This window comes from Podarcis raffonei, chromosome 3 (genome assembly GCF_027172205.1).
Source record: "Podarcis raffonei isolate rPodRaf1 chromosome 3, rPodRaf1.pri, whole genome shotgun sequence".
NCBI lineage: Eukaryota > Metazoa > Chordata > Lepidosauria > Squamata > Lacertidae > Podarcis > Podarcis raffonei.
In genome coordinates this window covers 62889441-62901970 of record NC_070604.1, presented here as the reverse complement: position 1 = coordinate 62901970, position 12530 = coordinate 62889441, and the positions used below count along the sequence as shown (strand labels likewise).

At 41.7% G+C, this 12530-nt stretch overlaps 1 protein-coding gene across 10 annotated transcripts in view; it reads left to right on the top strand.

Annotated features, from left to right (window-relative positions):
* The window catches only part of MAP7 (microtubule associated protein 7), a 114077-nt gene extending 103272 nt beyond the window's left edge, over positions 1–10805 (top strand). For 6 of the 10 annotated variants that reach the window (XM_053382010.1, XM_053382009.1, XM_053382011.1 and 3 more), the window contains 7 exons: positions 642–834; positions 2387–2482; positions 4207–4257; positions 4591–4633; positions 5782–5911; positions 8875–9076; positions 9994–10805. In XM_053382010.1, the coding sequence (XP_053237985.1) occupies positions 642–834; positions 2387–2482; positions 4207–4257; positions 4591–4633; positions 5782–5911; positions 8875–9076; positions 9994–10074 (796 nt within the window). In that variant the 3' untranslated portion in view covers positions 10075–10805. Of the gene's footprint in view, positions 1–641; positions 835–2386; positions 2483–4206; positions 4258–4590; positions 4634–5781; positions 5912–8874; positions 9108–9993 lie in introns of all 10 variants that reach the window. The other 4 variants (XM_053382014.1, XM_053382015.1, XM_053382007.1 and 1 more) reach the window with 1 other exon arrangement.
* The last annotated feature ends 1725 nt before the right edge of the window (positions 10806–12530 follow it).

Genomic DNA, 12530 nt, shown 5'->3' with positions numbered 1-12530 from the left:
TGGTGATACATATTATGATGTTAAAAACCAAGTATTTCCCAGCCATAATGAGAACAGAATGCAGGGTAATGTGGTGCCCTGTCTGAGGCCAAAATTTGACACCCTTCGGTCCAAAGCCACTTCCCAAAGGCGAGTAAGAGAAGCACTGGGTTTGGGAAGGAGGCACAAGGCTCTGGGCAAGGTTCTGTCTTCTTCCCTAAGCTGCCCAAGTGCTAACTAGGCTTTGGGAAGAAGGCAGGAGGATTCTAGGACCTTGTCAGAGCCCTCTCAGCTCTTCCCAAAGCCCAGTGCTTACCAGGCTTTGGGAAGGAAGCAGGAAGGCACCCCCACCGCCATGCCTTGTGCAGGGGAGCCAGTCGTGATCCCCTAAATTCACCTTTGCAGAATGCATGGAAGGGGAGTTCTAACTTTGGTAAACCCTCACACAATAGGCTCCCAGCTTGTGTTGCCCCCTGCACTCTGAATTGGCACAGGCCAGAGAGAAGTATGATTTGGCCCTTACTAATGGTGTCCACCCAAAGAATGTGTTTCCAGAGAAGGAAAACTCTTCTTTTTACTTTTTGTGTTATGAACTGCTGCTGTCTGCCGCTTGTTTCTCCCCTACTGTACATTCTTCTGAGGCTCATTCTTGATGCTCATAGACAAAAGAAGGAGGAGCTGGCCCAGAGGATAGCGGAAGAAAGAGCTCGCCGAGAGGAGGAGGCTCAGAAACAGGAAGCAGAGAGGAAGCAGAAAGAGGCAGAACATAAGCAGGAAGAAGAGGAGCAGTTGTGCCGCCTGGCGGAAGAAAAAGAAAAGAAAGAACGAGAGGAAATGGAACACCTTCAGAAGCAGGTTTTAGAAATTAAAGAGGATTTTCACATTTTTATCAGGGTGTATTGCAGAGATAGCTAAAGGATGCTTATGTGACTTTCTGAACTGGTGGAAACTCTCAAGATGAAATTAAGAAATGAAGGGAAGAGAAGACATCCTTATCACCCTAGAGAATTCCTGGTTTAGACACACAAGTCGTACCACCTCATGTGTCCAAACCTAACATCCCACAGCACCACACTGGTCTACATTTAGGCACCCTGCATTCCTGCACAAAACAAATGTAGCCACTTTGGACAATAAGCATTGCCACCTTAGGGCAATACTTTAATTAGGCCAACCAAAACGTCACAAAATAGTGTAGAAACTTTTGAGTTTTCCAGAGTTCTCAGATGAGATGGTAAACCAAGTGAGGGGTGGGGGAGGCGAAAAAGTTGGCTGATGTTAGAAGCCAGTTAGTCACAGTCATAAGATGGAATGTGGGAGGAGGCAGCAGACACTCAAATTAGGCTCTGCTAGGAATACAACATGTTTCTCCTGGTTCATGCTGGGTTTCATATTTTTGCTTTAGTGGTTTTGTTGAAATAGTCTGCTTCTAGTGAGATCAAAACTAGCCTTTTCCCTGTTCCAGTTCTCCATCTTTAACTTGGAATATAAGGTTGGATCCAGATTTAGTAGCATTTAGAGAAGACCCATTGAAACCAGTGGGACTAATACAGGGTTAAATCCAGACTGAGTCACATCCATATCATGCAGTACATTTCTGCTTTGAACATGCGAGGGGAAATCCCTTTTCTAAAAAATCTTTCTGTGCCCCGCCCCACCCCTGCAACTCCCAGGGCAAATAGCACCTTCAGAAGGAGGAATTCCTCTCAGGGTTACAGCAGGAGAGGAAAGGGTTAAGCTCCCCCTTTGCACCTGCTCTGATTCCACTCATTATCAGACACTGCCCCCACAAGATAGTGCAATTTATTAAAACCTGCATGTTCAGTACAAAGATGCACTTAGCATCTTGTATAGTTCGGCCCCTAAACACAGTTTTCAATGTATCCTCCCAACATATCATCCATGTACAGAGAAAAGGGGGTACTTGGTGATAAATACAGACATCAAGAGTAAGCATGGATGTAAGAATTATGTACTCCCAGGAAAACTAATGATCTTTTAAACAGGAACATTGGCATTTTAATTTTTGGAGGGGGCTGTATAGAAGCACAGTGTTGAATTTAGAAGCCCACATTTTAATTTGGAAAGCACTGTGATTGAAATACAGAGAAGTAATGAGATTGCACATCCAGTGAGGTTCTTTTGTGAGCAGCAGCACCCTCCCCTCCACCCCCCGGCCCAATTGTAAGCTGCTTATGAAATCTATTAGAAGCTGATTTCAGTATGGAAATAGAAAAGATCTATGATGCAAACACTGTTGTACTGACACAGCCTCTTGGTGCCTGCTTGTGGGATTGCAGACACGGAAGTGAACCGTCAGCTTAGTTAAAAACTCGATGAGCAGATAAGCAAATGTTTGTTGATGGATGAGTTAATCCATGTTTTCCTTTGCTGTGCTGGCATTTAGAAGGAAGAAGAGGCTCGGTTACGAGAAGAGCAGATTCGGTTAGAGCGTGAAAAGCATTTCCAGAGAGAAGAACAAGAGCGCTTGGAAAGGAAGAAGGTAACAGGAAGGCACATGGGCATGTGGAACAGGATCTTGTGTGTGGCTGGAACCTTCCCATTAGGGCAGGTGGCCATTGGAATTTCCTGCAATTTAGCCTTGTGGGTGGGCGGTGGTTGAGCTTGAGTGCCAGATTTCCTAATAGAAGACACTCCAGCCATTTTCCGGGGACCTTCCTTTACAAGAGGGCCTCTTCTGGCCCTGCACCCTGCATGTGTCCATGCTGCACGTGCACAAATTATCCCTCTGATTTAGAACCCTGCACAATCAGAGTTGCAAATCACAGGGAGGACCTATACTTCTGGGGATATCTTTTTTTGTTAAGGGCCACATTCTATCAGGGATAATCTGTTGGGGGCCACATGCTGGAGGTGGGTGGGGCCAAAACCAGAAATGGGCACCCCCTTCCTTCCTTCCTTCCTTCCTTCCTTCTTTCCTTGTTTCTGCCTCCCCATTTCCCCTCTATCACCCTATTTCCCCTTCTATGCGTCCCACATTAAACTAGGCCAAGACCCACAGGTGGCCCTCAGGCTACAGTTTTTCCATCCCTGATCTATGCATATACGACGAGGCTCCTCTTCATATTTGTTAGTCCAACATGTACAGTGTGGCAGCAGGGGTGGCCTCTTCCATTCCACCCATTTGCATGGAGGGATACCCCCAAAACAAGCTTTGCAGTGAGTGCTGTGAATGTGCTTTGAACTTGCTGCTTATAGTGTGATGGTGCCTGTTAAAAAGAAACTGGATTGTGATACATGCTACCCGGCCAATCCGTCACTGCCACCTCCCCCTTCCATCCTGCCTGTTGGAGAATAAGTCTCTTGAGAATGTTTCTGTCTCAGGGGGACGGGGAAATGGCAGAGGAGGACATGGTAGCAAGGGGGACTGGAGCATGAGAGGAGGGAACCAGGAGGGGGAGCATGCAAGGAGGCAGCTTGTTCACTATCTTCCTCCCACTGCCGCCATCTCCCCCTGTTGGGAGCGGGTGGTGCTGTGGTCTAAACCACTGAGCCTCTTGGTCTTGCTGATCGGAAGGTCAGCAGTTTGAATCTGTACAACAGGGTGAGCTCCTGTTGCTCTGTCCCAGCTCCTGTCAACCTAGCAGTTCAAAAGCACACCAGTGCAAGTAGATAAATAGGTACCACTGCGGTGGGAAGGTAAACGGCGTTTCTGTGTGCTCTGGCTTCTGTTGCGCCAGAAGCAGTTTAGTCCTGCTGGCCACATGACCCAGAAAGCTGTCTATGCACAAACACCAGCTCCCTCAGCTTGAAGTGAGATGAGCGCCGCAACCCCATAGTCACCTTTGACTGGACTTAGCTATCCAGGGGTCCTTTACCTTTACCTGTACCTTTTTATCCTGCTGCTGGGTTCTTGAGATAAAAACAGCTCATTTCAGGAAATCAGTGTCAGGGCACTTAATTCCACAACAATAGGAAGAAAAAGAAGTGGCAACATTGGCATGTCTGTAGTAAGTACCAGTTTCTGATTCAGTACTATGAACCTGTAGCCCTCCAGATGCTGTTCGAACTCCCACTCCCATCAGCCCCAGCCAGTTTTCCCAGTTGTCCTGGTTGATGGGAGCTGTAGTTCACCAGCATTTGAAGAGCCATTGGTTCCCCATATCTGGTATAGGAACACATACATTAAAAAGAGAGTTCACAATGTGTTCACAGCACGTAGTTAAAGACTAACCACAGTAAAGAGTATTTTTATTTTCTTTGCAGCGTCTTGAGGAAATTATGAAAAGAACTAGGAGAACAGAGGCTGCAGAGAAGGTAGATACTTCACTTCATCCTCTCTTTGTAGAAAACATTCCTACCTTCATATATAGATACATTATCTTTGCGGAGCTCTTTGCGGAGCTCTGGCCCAACGGTTGCCATTGGTTTGATTTGAATTAATTTTATAATGAATGATTTTAGAGTGTTGTGTTGTGTTGTACTGTTGTACTGTTGTATTGTTGTTAGCCGCCCTGAGCCCAGCTTCGGCTGGGGAGGGCAGGATATAAATAAAATGTATTATTATTATTATTATTATTATTATTATTATTATTATCTGTCAGTGGACCTTCTAACTTTTTTATTTTTTAAAAATGATTTATTTTACAGAAATCAAATGAGCAGCAAAATGGGGAGATAGCAAAGGAAACAGGTATTACTTTCGTGATCCGCATCTACTTTCGTTCTAAAATGATTATTATTCACAGCATGACTTGAGTAGGAGAGAATTTTAAAAGCTAGCAGTCCAAATATATTTAATGAAAAGTCAATGATGAATCAAAGCATGTGAAAGCACATGATAGTCTGCTACAAACATAATTATGTGTGCAATTAAATATATAATTATCAGTGTGCAATTAAATATATAATTAGGAATACAAGCTTTTATTAGTTTAATTGCCAGATTAATCAACCAAAGCTTTAAATAATTAGTCAGTTGGGGGTCAGTTTTAATCAGTATGGGCAAAATCATCAGTCTTTCCAGCTGCACATGATCTATGGCCATGGCAGGGTCACTGATTTCAAGTGTAATTATGCTACTGTCATAAATTACTTTTATTTGCATTTTTTAAAACATGAAATTGGAAGGGCATAAATTATCTGTTACAATTTCTAAACAAAAGAGGTGCAAAAGGAGAGATTTCTTGCTAGATTGTTTTGTCAAGCCATGATGTTGTTACTAATTAGATATTAGAGGTTTTCCTAACACCAAGAGGGAAACCAAGTTGTTTGCAGAGCTTAATTGGATGCAGAACCCTCTATTTCTGTCTTTGCTTTAAGCCCAGAGCATATGATATGCTAAGATAACCTTTCCCAACCAGGAACTCTCCAGATGTTTTGGTCTCCCAACTCCCATCAGCCCCAACCAGCCAATGGTCAGGGGTGATGGGAGCCTGGAGTCGAAAACATCTGGAAGGCACTGGGTTTGAGAAGGATGTGCTATGAAATTAAGACAGGAAAAAAGTAAGTCTGTTGGTACAACTAAGGATGATCCAGATGAGCGGCTTGTATCTCAAACAGGTTATTCAGATCTAATTTTTCTGTGTGCATATTTGGCACATTGGCTTCCTCGTGTTCATGTTTATTCTGTCATAGATAGTCATAGTCATTTTGTGGCTTGTCATCCACATCAGTAGGAGGAACTTTATGAGTTGTTTCTGGAGGAGTTTTCATCCCTCCTCATAATTGTTCCTCTCCTGTTACCCGCTGCCTTATCTGTTCTGAGCATGTACATGGATTGAAGTAAATGCACCCTTTTCTGTCAAAAGTGATGTGGAAAACTTTCCCCCCTTTCTCTAGCTGTGAGCACTCCATTAAGCCCTGCGATGGGTTCTCAGGTTCAGTGTGTGCCAGAATCTCCACGGAACGGGGAATTGCTCACCCATACCCACGTGCTAATTTCTCATCAGCCCACAGTCAACCTTGACAGGTGAGAGACCTGAACTGAGATGTCTCTAGCAATACCTGATGTTTCTTCTTACTGAGATGAAAGCGTATTAAATCAGATTATTTTCCCTTTTTGGGTGTCTCCATCAGAAAGTTTTCATCACCTGCTCAACACAACCAAACACCCCCCAGCAATCAAATACACTGAGTACTACTGTATTCAGTGTCTGTCAAATGTTCCTACATTAAATATTGTCGTTCTTATCAAACCACTTAAAAGCACAGCTTGCTGCTTGGTAGCTAAGAGCATACCCTTTAAATTTTAATGAGACATTTTCTCCTCCTATCTGCACTACACCATTATTGAAAAAGAAGTTGCTGTAGAAAATACATTGCTAGATTTCTTCTTTTCATTGTACAGAAAAGAATGCTAGCTCTCTTACATGAGTGTCAGTCAGAATGTCTCTGAGTTTTTTTAAAGCTTTTTTATAACTAGAATCAGAGCAAGACTATCCTTTGTGTATACAAAGATTTCTTTGCACTTCCTGGGCAGGGGGCACAGTTAGCAGCGGCACAGCTATCTAGCTTCTCGCAGAGTCACACTTTTCACACAAAAGCTTGGAGGAAGCTTGTTTCCCACTCTTCAGAATAAGCCATCGAGAACCTTGTGCTTAGGCATGTCCCTTCTCCTCTCCTCATCTTTCATGCTCACGAAGAGGTGGTCAGAAGCTTCCACTTTTCATTTTAAACTAACTACCGTTCCTTATGATGAACGTCATCTGCATATCCATGAACAACAAAGCAACAAGGATGGCCAACCTGAACAGCACTGGTTATTGTGCCAGAGCAGGAAAGGAGCCTTAAGGCAAAATAAAAACAGCTACTCCAACCCTTAACACTATACAAAGCTCATTAAAAGTGAAATATGTTCAGTATTTAAAGGAAAAACTGCACCCGCCAATGTTTAATTCTGCTTCAAATTAATTAGCAAGTACCACCTGGCTGTCAATATTTATCATTGTGTATATCGGTTATCTGTCTCTTTAGATTGAATGTTATATCTGCAAATTGTGTAAACTCTAGAGAGGTATATATTGGCAGAAAGGCAGGGAGGCTGCTAGGAGACTAAAACAAGAATACCTGATGCATCCAGTTTGCATAAATAATATTGAATTGTTAAATCAGAGGACATCTTCTTGACGCTCATGGGTTAGAAGTGCTGAAAATTTGTTATTGGCCACTATTTTGACATGACCAAAAGTATTTGCATTGTAACTCATTTTGCACCATTGGTGCCTGACAAAATTCTGTGTACATAAATGTTAAGAAGAGCCTGCCCCTCCAGTGACCTATCTAGTCTAGCATCCTGTTCTCACAGTGGCCATCCAGATGCCTGGGAAAGCATGTGAGCTGGGCATGAGCACAAAAGTACTCTTCCAGAAGTACTTCCCAGAAACTGGTATTCAGAAGATTAATGCTTCTAACAATGAAAGTAGGACATAGCCATTGTGACTATTAGCCATTGATAGCCTTATCCTCCATGAATTTGTTTAATCTTCTTTTAAAGTTGGTGTAATCCAACAGATGGAGCTATATACTGAATCAGACCATTTGATGCATCTAAACCATTTTTGTCTATTCCCATGGCTAATGATTCTCTAGGGCCTCTAGCAGAGGACTTTCCCAGCATGGCTGCCTGAGATCTTTTTAACCAGAATGATTAAAGACTGAAGTGTCAACCTCCTATTTTTGCAAACCATGTGCTCTTCCACTGAGCTGTGAGTTTACATTAACAGAAGCTAGTCTAGCGTCAGGCAAATGCTGCATATTGCCAGTGCATGAAAAACAAAGACAGCACTGTAAAATTCATCTAAGAGAGTTTTGAACAGTTGTTTTCAGTTGTTTTCATAGAATTGTAGAGTTGGAAGGGTCCCTGAGGATCATCTAGTCCAACCCCCTGCAATTCAGGAATATGCAGCTGTCCCATACGGGAATCGAACCTGTAACCTTGGCATTATCAGCACCACCCTCTAACCATCCGAGCTATTATATTCTTGTCACTACTGTGCAGCTTGTGTTGATTCCAGTGAAATCAATGTTTCAACAGTGTAGCAATTGTTTCATATTCTATTTAATGGAATAATGTTACTGTAGTGGCTGGGGAAACCCAGCCAGATGGGCAGGGTATAAATAATAAATTACTATTACTGCTATTACTACTACTATAATTATTATCATTACATAGATGTGATGCGATTGTTTGACTCTGGAAATGAAACTGCATAATATGCAGTCAGTTACACAGAGTTAGTACTGACTTCTTTATACAGTGGTACCTCGGTTTACTAACTTAATCCATTCCGGAAGTCTGTTCTTAAACCAAAGCCGTTCTTAAGCTGAGGTGCGCTTTACCTTATGAGGCCTCCTGCCGCCGGTGCCCTTCCACCATTCGGCTTCCATTCTTAGACCGAGGTAAAGTTCACTAACCGGAACACTACTTGAGGTTTTGCAGAGTTTGTATACCAAATAGTTCGTAAACAGGGCTGTTCTTAAACCAAGGTACCACTGTATAATACTATTTCTCCTGTCATGATTATTCTTGTATGGATAAAAGCAAAGTGAGCTTATACATTTAAAAAGTTATAAGAATCAGGATGTTAGAATGCTAGATAGTGGGAGGATTCTATCAAAAATAGGACATTGATCTTCAACTTGTGGGAAAGGCCCTGGCCAATGTGTAGCACTGCTGCTTTTTCTTAGAGGAGAAACAGACATTCAAAGGAAAGCATTTGGCTTACCTCTTTAATGGAAATCAGCGCAGCTGAAAAGCACTTAATCTTTTGTGACCTAATTATTGTCAGTGGTGGAAATTAATTCTTTACTACAACAAAAACGATGCAAGTACTAAACTTTGCACACTGTATACAGTAGTGTAGCATACAAATGTAGAAGAAAAATAATCTTAAAATGTTTTATAATCCATAAGATATTTTCATTATGTTTCAGTAATCTCAACCCAGGAAAACATCCAAATGAAAACGGAGTGTCTATGCAGAATGATAATTTTGAGGAGGTCATCAGCTTGCCCATGGGAACGAAACCATCCAGGCTGGATGCTATGAACAATGATGATAAAAATAGCCCTGACATTTCTTTGACTCCCATTTTGGCCTTTGAAGAGAAGGGGACCCTAGGGCCATTGCCTCAGGTAGATAACGTTCAAACACATCAAACAGCAGGTAGGTTTGTTTTAAATCTCTTGTTGATTTTCTAATGGGCGTGAAGTGTGGCATCCGAGATGTTTCTAGCAAGTGTCTGGATTCAATTTTTGTTTTAAGTGCAAGTTCAGGACATGGAACAAATTGTATAACCTCTGCTTTAAAAACGTTTGTCATGTTGCAGCCCAGTTGAAAAGATAGAAATAACTAGGAACCTGCTGGTTCGATTCACTGGGCCAATCTAAGATTGGAATGAATTATTCACCGCAAAGAGAAAGAGCATATACCTCATCCTTTCTCCACCCAAATGTGTGTTCTTTAAGAAACCGGCTGTTTTGATATAAGGGTGAGGCAAGATGACAAGATGCAAAGGGCAGGGTTCTTATAACTTTAGCAGAGGTACAGGAATAGAAACATCAACCAGTGCAGCTCTTTTTACCCCTTCATGACAAGATGCATCTGTAAGATCATCCTCTGCTACTCAGCAATTCTATTCTCTTTTGCATCTGATCACCATACGAAGCAACTAAGTCCTTGATTAACATTTTCTGTCTGTGACTTGGAACTTGAGCTTCTCTTCCATGAATGGGAGGGCTCCCTCCATTGATTGAAGGAACTCTGACCCAATGGAGGCTCTGCTAACGATCCACTGATTTCTCCCTTCAGCCTCCCACCCTCATATCTCCTGCACTGTTCCAGAAAGTCCCTCAACTCTATCAAACATATTTGCAGGTGGCACAGGATGGGTGGAAGGGAGAATCGGTGAAAATGACCTCTTCTTTCTCCTTCTGCCCACAGAAGTAGCCGGCGTGTTTTTATTATAATAAAAGTACTCTTTTTTGCTGTTTGTTCCCTATAAAGAACTTTCCTTCTCTGCTAATTTGCTCTTTATTGGCTTTTCTTCTAGAAGTTGTCTGATCTCTGCTTACAAATTACCAAAGGTGGCATAAAAGTCTCTGCAGCCAGTGGAGTTCCTTCCATGCTATGAAGGAGTGTGGTAGTTTTTGCACTCTCGAGTTTTCTAAAGATTTCTTGGACACTGTTTTTTTGGTTTTTTTAAAGGCCATAGTAAAACCAGCAGAAGAATTTATTGGGAATAGACTTGGATTACCTTTCTATCAAATAGATCTCACCACTAGGAAAAATCATGTTTCATGTGCATAAATTGCTTATATCCAGCAAGTTCCTTTGGTTAGCATAACAGATATTTTCTGCATTCTTGAAGACAAAAGCTTCACTGGATTCTAACAATAACGGGCTGATTGGGGTAATGGACTTGTTTTCTGTTGTTTTTGAAGATGGGTATTTGGTTTTAAAAGGTATGTAAAATCAGCAAAGTATCTTTTACATTTTACGGATTGAATACTTGAAAAGTAAATGCCTCACTGCTCTACAAGTAGGGCTACTGGGGTGTTTTTTTATTTAAGCCTTTTGGTTTAAATATTATTGCAGAGAACTCTTAATTATGGGGGCAACATAGAGGCTTCTGTATCAGGTTCTTGTAAATGTAACTCCTACATGGACATTCTGTATATTTAGGCATCACTACTGTCTTCTTGCATTTTCTTCTAAAAAATAACATAGCAGGTTTTAAAATGTGAAAAATCGAAAGCATTATTTTTTCATGGATGAAATGGAAAACCTGTTATTATCCTAGATAATGTATTTATTAATTTTGTTCTGTACAAAATAAATCATAGAAAATGTGCTTAAAAACTACATTGTAAACTTGATTTTTCCTACTTTCCCTTCTGTAAGGGAATGCAGGGGATAAAAGCAAAATCTTCTGGCATGATGTGGGTCATTCAGCCCCATACTTGGATAATAGTGGGGAGTGGAGAGCTCTCTCTAGCTGATGATGTGATTGATGCAAGAGACTCCTACACACCCAGACCAGATCTTTTTCTCATGGCGTTTTGGAAATGCAGACCTCTGTGTGTGGTCAACAAGTACTGCAATAGAAAATAATTTGGAAGGCTCCAGTCCTTTCTGTTGAGGTTCTGGCAGGGACAGCAGGTCTTGGGCTGCCTGTAGCCTGATTGACTTAGACTGAGCAACCCTGGTTAGGATTGTTTCAGCGTACAAGTGTTGCAGGCTACTCAGGTAGAAGTTGTATGTTCAACAGGAAGCTCTCATACCCTGTGATTCCATGTGCTGCCCCTGACATTTCCCCCCTCTGATTTTGCACCTCCCACTGCTATACCCAGACCTGTAAAAACACTGCCTACCTTTCAGTTTGGTCTTTTGCTTTTATATCAAACTTGCTATAAGTGGATATCGCTAAAGTGATACGTTGCACTTTAAAGTGCTGGATGATGTGCCAGTTCAAGTCAAAAGGAGTGCTGGGTGTTAGTGTGTGATTGGGCAATTAGTGTGTAGCAGGAAATCAATCTCCAAGGGGATGCTGTCATAAAGAGAAGTGATTTGCAATGCACTTGAATTCATGTAATTTATTGGGTGCATGCTGTGTCAAAGAAAATTATGCCAACTGTGTTGGGAATTATGTGAGACGATGCTGCTTTGTGGGCTAGAGTAAATTGGATGAGAGGAACAAAAGCCAGTCTGGACTTTTTAGTAATTGTGGTATAACAAAAACAAAATATTTTTATGTTGTTCTCTATGTTCCCTGTACATAGCTATTATTATTTTTTTTAATGCCCAAAATATGTAGTTTTTGCTTCTATATAGGATATAAGTATCAAGTAAACTTCATATAAAACATGTGCACTTTTAATATTTACTTGTTGGTGCACTCGTTGCTGTTGAACAAATATAATGTGTCTATTTGGGGAGCTGAATAGAGGAAATTTCATCTTAGCTCTTTTGCGTTTGAGTTGGAGATGGCTTTCAGATGATGCACTTTTTGCTCTAGGTTAATACAAAACGGTAGTGTTCCTGTTTCCTGTATAGGGGGCAGTACATTGTTTTTAAACGCTTTTTATTTTTCAGCAGAAGGCTGAGAGAAAATAGCCACCAGTGTCATCCTGACTCGTGTGTGCACAGTGAAACTCCTGAACAGACAGGCTTTCCCATTCATGTCAGTGGAGCGGCAGGGTCTGAATGTGCTTTCCGTTTGTGAACACATCTTTCCTCTCTGATAGATAACAGGGGAAGCCCTTATAGGCAGGAGAGCTCTGTGTTGGCTGTGGAAGTCTTTGTACGTGCAAGTTAAGAAGCTATTGATGTATCGGGGCATTTGCACTTTTTAAATATATAGAGAAAATCAGTGTGCTCAGGGGTTGAAGTGTAGCCATGTAGTTGGGCTACTAGTCACATGAAATAACATAAAAGCAACAGTAGTTGAGCAATGTCACAATGCCCACCAGCTTTGATGGTTTTAAAAGGGGGTTAGACAAATGAATGGGGGACAAGGCTAAAAATGGCTACTAGCCATTGGTGTGACTGAATCCTACCTTCAGCATATGTATGCCTCTGAATACCAGT